Genomic DNA, 12,166 nt, shown 5'->3' with positions numbered 1-12,166 from the left:
CCTCTTTGTCTGTCTCTGCCCTTTCCTCTTTCTTCCTCTCTTTTTTCTCTTCTCCTTCTTCCTCTCTATCTCACTCCCTTTTGCTTCATCTCCCTTTCTCTTCTTCTCCTTCTCTCTCCTCCCTCTCTTCCTCTCTCTCTGACCCACCCCTCTGTCTCCCCTTCCCCTCTCTCCCCCTTTCTTTTGCTCCCTTCTGTCCCTCCACTTTCTCCCTCCTCTCTTTCTGTCTCTGCACTAAGGGTTCTGTATGAAATGGATGAGGAGAGTCTCAACCCACTGTGCCCCATCTAAGTGTTGTATCCATCACTGTCTCATTAGTACTGTTGTTTGTATCTCCCGTCTCTAATACTTAGTCCTGAGCCACAGTAACTCCACGCCGAGAGGCTCTGTCTATGTTTGTCCCAGCTCGTTCAAGACCTTTGTTTAGAGGCTGATTTCTCTGAGTTGCTACCAATCTCTCACTCTGAACCTTTCCCCACCCCACTCCGCCCTAATAATCTGCCTGACTGGGACACTGGGTGATTATAAAACCGAGCCCAATCACTAGATTTTCCAGGCCCAGTTTGCGTGCCTAACAGGGCACTCCCAAAGGCCTGTGCTCACTGGCCTGAATAGTCTGGCGTTTAAATAAGAAGTTGCCAACTTTTAAAAATGTACCTCTTGAAGGAGTAATTGTCTTTAAAAGTTCCTTTAAATGTTCTTCCATTTATGTAGAATGTTCCACCCTCTCTGCTTCAGAATAAGGAGGTGATGTTTCAGTGAGTTTCGACTGAGCATCTTGGGGGCAGGCCCAAAGTCACAGATGGTTTTAGTCGTCTTTTGATATTCCTGCCAAATCACACGCCCAGACTTTTGAGAAATGAGTTGTTTTCAAGCTGAAAACAAAGATCATGGCTGATCTGATTGTGGCCTCAACTGCACTTTCCTGACTGCACCAGCCCACTCCTCCCGCGTCCCGTCCCCCCACATAACCCTTGACTCCGTTGTAGATGAAAGATCTGTCTAGTTCAGCCTTGAATATATTCAATGATCCAGCCTCCACTGCTCTCTGGGGTAGAGAATTCCATAGATTAATCACCCTCTGAGAGAGGAAATTCCTCCTTGTCTCCATCTTAAAAGGAAGACCCCTTATTTTGAAACTGTATCCCCAAGTTCTAGATGCTCCCTCGAGGGGCAACATCCTCTCAGCATCTACCCTGTCAAGCCCCCTCAGAATCTTATATGTTTCAATAAGATGATCTCTCATTCTTCGAAACTCCAATGAGTATATAGGCCCAACCTGCTCAACATTTCCTCATAAGACAACCCCTTCATCCCAGGAATCAATATAGCGAACCTTCTCTGAACTGCCTCCAATGCAAGTATATCCCTCTTTAAATAAAGTGACCAAACTGCACTCAGTACTCTAGGTGCGGTCTCACCTAGAAAGGGGTGGATTGCTTTCTGTGTAATTCCCTCTCCTGGAGCGCTCGTTTCTTTTCCTTTTGTAAAATGTGAGGTAGTCGTCCCAAACCCAACTGTTGTTCAGGGCAACATTCACACCTCTGAGCACAATGGCTGATTAAAATATCAGTTCACACAGGATCTTATATTTTAGTTTCACAGTACAAGCTGTAAGTGTTTAACATTCTATTAATAGGCAACTTATAGAAACTTGTAAAACCCTCTATTTGCTTTTAAAACATTTAAATTTAGAGCACAGAAGGAGACCATTTAGCCCAGCATGCCTGTACCATCTCTTTGCTACAATAATCTGAAACCTGCTCCCACTGCCCAGCACTCTCCCCATTGCCCTGTATCAAACTAATCCCACTGCCCCACACTCTCCCCTTAGCCCTGTATCAATCCCAAACTAATCCCACTGCCCTGCTCTCTCCCCATAGCCCTGTATCAAACTAATCCCACTGCCCCACACTCTCCCCTTAGCCCTGTATCAATCCCAAACTAATCCCACTGCCCTGCTCTCTCCCCATAGCCCTGTATCAAACTAATGCCACTGCCCCACACTCTCCCCTTAGCCCTGTATCAATCCCAAACTAATCCCAGTTCTCTCCCCATTGCCCTGTATCTTCCTCTGCATCAAATATTTACATATTTTTTCTCTTAAAAGGCACAATGGTCTCTGCCTGAAACATTCCCTATGACAAATTATTCCGTATTCCAATAAACCTCTGTGGAAAGAAAGTTCTGTGAGCTCTCCTCTCACTCAGTTTTAGTTTTAAATTGATCACCCTCATCATCAGCTGAAATCATCTTTCCCTATTCACTCGTCCATGACCAGGGTCTCTCTCTGTCTCTTGGGTACAAGCAGTCCGTCTCTCTCCCTTTTTTTCAGGTTGTTTTTCTTCAGGTTTGTACTTGCTGCTGCAAGTTCTCCCTGTGTCTGTGTGGGTTTTCTCCGGGTGCTCCGGTTTCCTCCCACAAGCCAAAAGACTTGCAGGTTGATAGGTAAATTGGCCATTATAAATTGTCACTAGTATAGGTAGGTGGTAGGGAAAATATAGGGACAGGTGGGGATGTTTGGTAGGAATGTAGGATTAGTATAAATGGGTGGTTGATGTTCGGCACAGACTTGGTGGGCCGAAGGGCCTGTTTCAGTGCTGTATCTCTAATCTAATCTAATATTCAGTGTATTCACACCTAATCTGTACTAATGCTTTGTCTTTCAACACACCATTAACATATTGTTTGCCTTTGCTCCGTGACCTTTTGGTCAGCTATGTGGCCTGGTCCAATCTGCACCTTCTCCTTTGTTATCTCTTGCCCAACCCCCACCTCACTTGTTTATAATCTGTGACTTTTCTAATATTTGTCAGTTCCGAAGAAGGGTCACTGACCCGAAACGTTAACTCTGCTTCTCTTTCCACAGATGCTGCCAGACCTGCTGAGTGATTCCGGCATTTCTTGTTTTTGTTTCACTTGTTTATAATCTGTGACTTTTCTAATATTTGTCAGTTCCGAAGAAGGGTCACTGACCCGAAACATTAACTCTGCTTCTCTTTCCACAGATGCTGCCAGACCTGCTGAGTGATTCCAGCATTTCTTGTTTTTGCCTCTCCCTCTCTCTCTCCCTCTCTCTCTTCCTCCCTCTGACGCATGAGCAGACTCTCTCTCTCTTTCTCTCTCTGTCTGTCTCTGTAACTCTCTCTCCCTCCCTCTCAGGGTATGAGCAGATTTTCTCACTCTCTCTTTCTGTCTCTCTCTCTTTCTCTTTCTCTCTCTCTCCATCCCTCCTGGTACGATTGGAGTCTCTCTCCTAAATACTTGCTACATTGAGGGTCAGCCAGTTTGAACTGTGGAGATCTACAAGATAAATACTTTGGTGAAAGTAAGATTGAAGAAATGATCACCACACAAGGCAGGAAGTGATGGTGTAAGATTGCATCATTTCTGAATATGTTACCAAGATTAACGAGCTTTTGGTAAATTTCCCTCAGCTGGGACCCTTCACTAACACCATCAATACTTGATCTCACTAGAGTTTCCTAATCTGGGTTGGTTTTTCCAAATCTACTCTTGCCTGAGTCACAAGTCGCTTCAAGTCTGACTGCAGGACTTGAGCACAAAAATCAAGGCTGACACTCCAGTGCGGCACTGAGGGAGTGCTGCACTGTCAGAGGTACCGTCTGTCAGATGAGATGTTAAACCGAGGCCCCACCTGCCTGTTCTCGTGGACATAAAAGATCCCACGGCACTATTTCGAAGAAGAGCAGGGGAGTTCTGGCCAATATTTATTCCTCAAGCAACATCACAAAAAACAGATTATCTGGTCACGATCACATTGCTGTTTGTGGGAGCTTGCTGTGTACAAATTGGCTGCCATGTTTCCTCCAGGACAACAGTGACTGCACTTCAAAAAGTACTTCATTGGCTGTAAAGTGCAATGCTCATGAAAAGTGCTATATAAATGCAAGTCTTTTTTCGGGTGGCAGTTTTTCCTAATCTGGAATGTCTCTTGCAATGATGCCTAATCCTTTCAGCATGCTGAGATTTTCTGTCTGGAATGTGTTGTCAATTTAATTTTTCCACAGGTTATTCCATAATTTCATGGTGAAATTCTTGGTTTGGTGTATTATTTATTTAATCCCAATCTCCTGTTTCCTCCAGAACTGATTTAAGACATTTACCAGATACCCTGTGACCTGCCTCTGATTTAATTGTTCCACCTCAATATCAAATTGTCTTTGAATTTTGAAATTTAATTGATTGATTGATGAGAATAACTCGACTCTATTTACTGCCCATTGCACTCTGCAATCGGTCGTATCTGGGTTTAACTGTGATTATGGATTGAATGAGCTTTTCCTGTGATTCTCTGGTTAATTTTTCTTTGTGTGTGTTGCTTCCACCTGGTCTTTGTTCCATTAGATTCGCAGTACAGAGGAGGGGCTTGCCTTGGTTAATGAAATCGTCAAACGCTATGTATACTGCTCTCTCACATGGTTTGGACCCATCTATCCAATAGTGAGACTCTTTCATCCAACATACATCAAATGTGTCCTATTGGCATCAGGTAGAGGAGCTTCAACAGTGAAAAATCAAGGAGGAGATCCAGGCATTTGGTTTAATTAAAAAAAGACCTTCATTGTCATTGAGCTCAAGTGCTGGTACTGTTACTTCTGTTAGGGATCAAGGCAGCCCACTTTCAAAAGGGAAATGGGTAAATGCTTGAAAAGGTGAAATTTGCTGAGCAATGGGGAAGGAGTGACTCTAATTGGATAGTTCTTTCAAAGAGCTGGCCCAGGCGTGATGGGCAGAGTGGCCACACTCTGTACTGTATAATTCTATGACAACTGCACCAGGTTCTGCTCTTAACACTTCCTGGTAAACTGCGAGCCAGTGGATAATTTATTAATGAACCTTATCCCTGTCTAACCTCAGTGACCCTTTCATTTCACAGAGACTTTAAAAATTACCACAAACGCTTTGGGTTAATGGAACTAGGTGCAGCTTTGCAGCAAACCTGGACGGAGATGTGGTGAAATGAGGAGGTCCTTGGACAGTCACTGTCTTGAGCAAAAGATGGGCTCAAACGTTGCTCACCATTTTCTATATTTCTTAAGACACAGCTTATTTATCTTGCTTTGTTTTCAATCCTTCTCCCAACCCAATAAACTCTCAACCTGAGAAGCTGAGCAACCTGCCCATAAGTTTTTGGCAATGCCAACTCTCAGGTGGCCAAACCGTCAAGCTCTTGGGTCAAAGTTCACAAAGGAAAATTTAACTGCAATTGGATGAAGCACTGTCACACGCTGTGCATGGCGGAATTCTATTCTGAAGCAATTTGGACTCTTGGTCAAGTTTGTAAAATGTTTTCAACTTTCTGAGGGGTTTTAATGGTCAGTTACAAACTGCCCTTGTTGATACAAGTAGTTTAATGGTTAACAAATATAATGTGCAAACTGTTTGCTCTTTGGTTCAATGGCATGGGCTTGAGTCTGGGTAAAAGGAGAATTTGAGGCTTCAAGTGCAGGATCCAGAGTGGATATTTCTTGATTATGAAGGTCGAGAGTCTGACAGTGGAACAGGCACAGACACAATGAGCCAATCAGCCTCCTCCTGTGTTGTGTCATTCTTTGCAGGTTTATAGAGATGACGCTTGTCTTTGTGACATCGGCCCATCTGTTCTATCAATGGTCCTCTGCGTTCAGAAATAAATAGCCTGTCCAGCACTTGTGACCTGCAGACTGCTGTTGGCACTGAGCGAGCAAACAAAACTCTTGGCACAGGTTTTATGACCGACCTTATCTCCGTGCTGGCATTGCCCCTTTTAATTTCACACGGGGTTAAATCATAGCAATTGGGAAGCCTCGGTTCTCTGATCCATCGCAAATTAAGACCCGCCATCTTGCACCAATGTTCAATCTGTAAAATTCCTGAGGACCTCAATCCCGTCCTAACCAGTTCTTCTCTGAAAGTGTTAATCCTTACCGATTGTGGATTGCTTTGGTGGGAGTCGGCTCCCCATACCTGCTGCTCCTGGCCAGAGGGTGCATCCATTCTGAAATCACATCCCGTTTAGGGATCACTTAGTTTTATGCAAACGTGCTCAGTGCTGCCGTTTCATGGCACGACCACTAAGATTGTGATATCAGGTCACATGACGATGACTGTCATCCGATTCATCTGCCCTGAAAACCAGATACTAATATCAATTTGCTTGCCTCAGAATTCCCAGCCTCTGACCTGCTCTTGTAGACACAGTATTTATATGGCTGGTCCAGTTAAGTTTCTGGTCAGTGGCAACCACCAGGATATTGATGGCGGGGGATTCAGCGATGGTAATACCATTGAATGTCAAGGGAAGATGATTAGATTCTCTCTTTGCTGGAGATGGTCTTTGCCTAGCACTTGTGTGGCACAAATGTTACTTCCCACTTATCAGCCCAGGGCTGGATATTGTCCAGGTCTTGTTGCACACGGACTGCTTCAGTATCTGAGGAGTCGCGAATGGTGCTGAACATTGTGCAATTATTAGTGAACATCCCCACTTCTGACCTTATGATGGAGGGAAGGCCATTGATGAAGCAGCTGAAGATGGTTGGACCTAGGACACTACCCTCAGGAATTCCTGCATATGTTCTGGAGCTCAGATGATTGACCTCCAAGAACTAAAAACCATCTTCCTTTGTGCTAGGTGTGACTCCAACCAGCGGACAGGTTTCCACCTGATTCCCATTGACTCTAGTTTTGCTCGGGCTGTGAATCCTGTGGCTTTATCTATCAGCTCTGACTGGGATCACTGCTCAGGGTCTTTTATACTTATCACAGCTTAACGGTAACACTCTATTCTTCATTCGAGAATCTGCACCATACTGCAGCCCTTGAAAGACTGGAAGCACAGGGCAGTGACTGATTCAGCAACAGGAATGGGCAACTGGTGACTATGGCAAAATTTAGAAACCCAGTAATGATGACAATGGGACTCAGTGCATAGTTCAGTCAATGCAGATACAAACGAAACCCACCTAGATAATGAGCATTTTATGTTTGTATACTTACCTCTAATTTTCTTGGTGATGTAGCTATTTTTCTTTGAGTTACTTTACAGTTTGACTTTCTAAAGCTTGCTTTCATCTCCTGTTTCAGCTCCCATTGCCCCAAAGGACAAGCTCTTCTACGGCTTCCTCAAGCCTTGGTTGGGTAAGCAACGGCCATTTTGTGTCTTTCTTTTATGTTTGTGCAATGTTCCCGTCCCTTTGTATTCCTGCAGCAGGTGATGCCTCTCTACGTGGTGACGGCTTGGCATTGACCGGTGTGCTGGCTCTTCAGTCTGGTTTAAATACATGGGTAACGTGAGCAGAACATCCGAAAAGGGGTCTTCAGGTGTTGAAGGGATGTTGATACAATGCATGGTTTTTGTGTGGGGAGTTGGCAATGGGGGAAATCTCAAAGTCACCAATCTGAGTCCTTCTCACAACTTTCTTCAAACCAGCTAAGGTATTTTGCCAATCACATTGAATTTACAGCATGGAAACAGGCCATTCGGCCCAACTGGTCCATGCTGGTGTTTATGCTCCACACGAGCCTCCTCTCACCCTATCAGCATATTCTTCGATTCATTTCTTCCACATGTACTATAGGGTCTAACTCAGGTTCTAGATACAGTTAACATATCTTCTCTGCTTGTCAATTCTATCCCTTTAGAAATGAACCCAGGGCTTTGTTCACACATTTTATGGCCTTAATAACCTTCGACTCTCATTTTCCAAGCATCATGTGACCTGTTTATTCCTCTGATCAAATTGCTCTACCTCACGCTTATCTCTATTGAAATTCATTTGCCATTTACGCCCCATTATGAAAGTTTATTAACGTCTTCCTGTATTTTGTAAACAACGTAAATCGTGTCATTCGTGGAGTGTCCGGAATAGGGTCATTCCCATGGCATGATGTGAGATTGCCTGATGGGCAGGGAATGCACAGGGGTCAAGGGTCAGCTACCTGGGTAAGCTCAGTCCTGAATGGACAGTTGTCCCTTCCTTCACTCAGATTCTACCCGGCAACTCAGAAATTAGGTCTCGCTCCCTGGGACCGCCGATTGGACAATCCGGCAGCAAATACATTTCACACTAATCCTGGTTTTCTGACCATTGATTGAAATAACATTGGGAGCAGCACAAATCCGACATTCCAGGGCTAGTGTGTAAGTGGAGAGACCTGAGTGGGTGTCCCACTGTGATTACACAGATACCTGGAATTCTGGCAGGGGGTGGGAAGTTTGGGAGACTCCTGGAGAAACAGGGTGATTCACGAAAACACCATCATTTCTCCAGGGTTTCTGCTCAGATTCCATTGAAATTATAACCAGAGATCAGGTCCCCTGGAGAGATTATCCACACCCCCGCACCCCGACTGACTGAGGCAGGAGATATACTGCTGGCTGCAGCCCAGTTTTATTCCTGTTGAGCTCCGTACCCGTAACCGGAATGTTCTATTGCCTTTAAAAGAAAGACGTAGATTTCTATAGCACCTTCCATGACCTCAGGATGTGCCAAAGTGCTTCACAACCAATGATGTTCCTTGGACGTGTAGTCACCGTTGCAGTGTAGGAAATGTGTCAGCCAATTAGTGCACAGCAAGATCCCAAATGGCAATGTGATAATGACCAGATCATCTGTCATAGCGATGTTGGTTGAGGGATAAATATTGACTGACTGCCCTGTTCTTCTTCGAATAGCGCCATGGGATCTTTCACACTGAGAACCGACAAGGCTTTGGTTTAACATCTCATCTGCAAGACGGCACCTCCGACAGTGTAGCACTCCCTGCACTGGATTATGTGCTGAACTCTTGGAAGTGGGACTTGAACCCACGACCAGAGGCGAGAGCATTGCCCATTGAGTTGCAGCTGCCCCCTGAGTTATGAGGATATGCTGTCACTTGGAGTAATACCTTTGTGTATTGTGAGTCTTTCACTGTGTCGGAACTCTCCTGCATCATTCCTCGGTTAATGGGGAGATTCTGGGGATTTGGCCAGGCAGCTCCCAGCTCTGCTTGAGTTCACAGCTAAACAATGTGAGTGTGGCGGATGATGCGCTCCTTCTTAATCCAACCTTTTCGGGACTTTGGGGGACGAAGGTAACAAACTGACTGTATGGGGAGGGGGGTGGGGTACTGCAGGGGGTGGAGGTGTTGGGGGTCTGCAGAGTTTAAACCTTGTACTGAAGCTCGAGCACTCCTCAGGCTACCTCCATCCCCCTCCCCCCATCCACGCTCATACATTGTACACTGATAACTCCAGCCATTGGCTGGATGACACCTAACCTTGACCCCTGACCTCTTATTTTCCTCCTCTCAGGTGATGGCCTGCTAATTAGTAAAGGGGAGCGATGGGCTCGTCACCGACGTCTTTTAACACCCGCCTTTCACTTCGACATTTTGAAACCTTATGTGAAAATCTTCAATCAGTCCACCAGCATCCTGCATGTAAGTAACAGACTGAGTGTGAGCTGGGACTGCTGGGAATAGTGTCTCCATGTGATTGAGTGTGAGCTGGCACTGCTGGGAATAGTGTCTCCATGTGATTGAGTGTGAGCTGGCACTGCTGGTGATAGTGTCTCCATGTGATTGAGTGTGATCTGGCACTGCTGGTGATAGTGTATCCATGTGATTGAGTGTGAGCTGGCACTGCTGGGAATAGTGTCTCCATGTGATTGAGTGTGAGCTGGCACTGCTGGGAATAGTGTCTCCATGTGACTGAGTGTGAGCTGGCACTGCTGGTGATAGTGTCTCCATGTGATTGAGTGTGAGCTGGCACTGCTGGGAATAGTGTCTCCATGTGATTGAGTGTGAGCTGGCACTGCTGGGAATAGTGTCTCCATGTGATTGAGTGTGAGCTGGCACTGCTGGGAATAGTGTCTCCATGTGACTGGGTGTGAGCTGGGACTGTTGGTGATAGTGTCTCCATGTGATTGAGTGTGAGCTGGCACTGCTGGGAATAGTGTCTCCATGTGATTGAGTGTGAGCTGGCACTGCTGGTGATAGTGTCTCCATGTGACTGAGTGTGAGCTGGCACTGTTGACGATAGTGTCTCCATGTGACTGGGTGTGAGCTGGCACTGTTGACGATAGTGTCTCCATGTGACTGAGTGTAAGCTGGCACTGCTGGGGATAGTGTCTCCATGTGATTGGTTGTGAGCTGGCACTGTTGGTGATAGTGTCTCCATGTGACTGAGTGTGAGCTGGTACTGTTGACGATAGTGTCTCCATGTGACTGAGTGTAAGCTGGCACTGTTGACGATAGTGTCTCCATGTGACTGAGTGTAAGCTGGCACTGCTGTGGATAGTGTCTCCATGTGATTGGTTGTGAGCTGGCACTGCTGGTGATAGTGTCTCCATGTGACTGAGTGTGAGCTGGCACTGTTGACGATAGTGTCTCCATGTGACTGAGTGTAAGCTGGCACTGCTGGTGATAGTGTCTCCATGTGATTGGTTGTGAGCTGGCACTGCTGGTGATAGTGTCTCCATGTGACTGGGTGTGAGCTGGCACTGCTGGTGATAGTGTCAGCATGTGACTGGGTGTAAGCTGGCACAGTTAGCGATAGTGTCTCCATATGATTGGGTGTGAGCTGGCACTGCTGGTGATAGTGTCTCCATGTGACTGGGTGTGAGCTGGCACTGCTGGTGATAGTGTCTCCATGTGACTGTATGTAAGCTGGCACTGCTGGGGATAGTGTCTCCATGTGACTGGGTGTAAGCTGGCACTGTTGGTGATCGTGTCTCCATGTGACTGGGTGTAAGCTGGCACTGTTGGTGATAGTGTCTCCATGTGACTGGGTGTAAGCTGGCACTGTTGGTGATAGTGTCTCCATGTGACTGGGTGTAAGCTGGCACTGTTGGGGATAATGTCTCCATGTGACTGGGTGTGAGCTGGCACTGTTGGTGATAGTGTCTCCATGTGACTGAGTGTCAGCTGGCACTGTTGGTGATAGTGTCTCCATGTGACTGAGTGTCAGCTGGCACTGTTGGTGATAGTGTCTCCATGTGACTGGGTGTGAGCTGGCACTGTTGGTGATAGTGTCTCCATGTGACTGAGTGTCAGCTGGCACTGCTGGGGATAGTTCTTGAACCGATTTCTTGTTCAAATTTCTTGTGACTTTAAACACCAGGGTAAACACACACATACAGTTGTAACAATGCAGGGTCTTTATAGAGACAGCATACTGCACAGTTCCAGTATGAGTACTCAGTTCCACTCTTATCTATGCGGTACTTGGCTGTGCAGCAATTGGGAATGTGCCACATAATCTAATGAACAGGCCATGCATTACACAGAGAAATTAGAGAAAACATTGGTGCTCAGGTCTGCATTGAGATATCACACCACACAGTTCCATACGAGTGCTGCGTATAGAGATTCATCACATATACTATTTGCACCTTTGATCTCTACATTCCATGCACATCGCCAAAATATCATCGGACATGAAAGATACATAGAAGTGACAACAGAATAACAATATGGAGACAGCCAAATACACTTTGCCTTTCTCAGTCTCTTCTATTCATTTTATTCCCTTGTGATACTTGCATCATATTCACATCTAGCATTCCTCAGAAACACAAGTAACTATGTTTTTTACATATATATAAACATGTAAAAATATATATATATATATTCCAGACCAGCACAGTGGCGCAGTGGTTAGCACCGCAGCCTCACAGCTCCAGCGACCCGGGTTCGATTCCGGGTACTGCCTGTGTGGAGTTTGCAAGTTCTCCCTGTGTCTGCGTGGGTTTTCTCCGGGTGCTCCGGTTTCCTCCCACATGCCAAAAGACTTGCAGGTTGATAGGTAAATTGGCCATTAGCAATTGCCCCTAGTATAGGTAGGTGGTAGGGAAATATAGGGACAGGTGGGGATGTGGCAGGAATATGGGATTAGTGTAGGATTAGTATAAATGGGTGGTTGATGGTCGGCACAGACTCGGTGGGCCGAAGGGCCTGTTTCAGTGCTGTATCTCTAAAAACTAAAACTAAAACATGGCCAAGTAACTTACAGACATCCATCACCCTCCTTGTCTGTGGAGATATCCTTTCCTGTATTTAGTGGAAAGTTGTTTTAACTCATGGTCTGTTGATCCCACAGACAGCCCAGAATATCGAGGTACTCAGATAGGTTGAACTCCCATTCCCACACTTCCCCAATTCTTCTCTCTGTCGTTGC

General features: G+C 45.8%; 1 protein-coding gene across 7 annotated transcripts in view; it reads left to right on the top strand.

Moving 5' to 3' along the window:
- LOC137355586 (ultra-long-chain fatty acid omega-hydroxylase-like) overlaps positions 1–12,166 on the top strand; it is a 162,961-nt gene that overhangs the window by 114,893 nt on the left and 35,902 nt on the right. For 6 of the 7 annotated variants that reach the window (XM_068020866.1, XM_068020868.1, XM_068020867.1 and 3 more), the window contains exons 4-5: positions 7,090–7,143; positions 9,302–9,429. In XM_068020866.1, the coding sequence (XP_067876967.1) occupies positions 7,090–7,143; positions 9,302–9,429 (182 nt within the window). Of the gene's footprint in view, positions 1–4,368; positions 4,514–7,089; positions 7,144–9,301; positions 9,430–12,166 lie in introns of all 7 variants that reach the window. The other variant, XM_068020865.1, reaches the window with a different exon arrangement.

The sequence above is a fragment of the Heterodontus francisci genome, chromosome 43 (assembly GCF_036365525.1).
Source record: "Heterodontus francisci isolate sHetFra1 chromosome 43, sHetFra1.hap1, whole genome shotgun sequence".
In the NCBI taxonomy this organism is placed as follows: domain Eukaryota; kingdom Metazoa; phylum Chordata; class Chondrichthyes; order Heterodontiformes; family Heterodontidae; genus Heterodontus; species Heterodontus francisci.
Note: the sequence above shows the minus strand (reverse complement) of the source record. Positions and strands in the feature narration are given on the sequence as shown.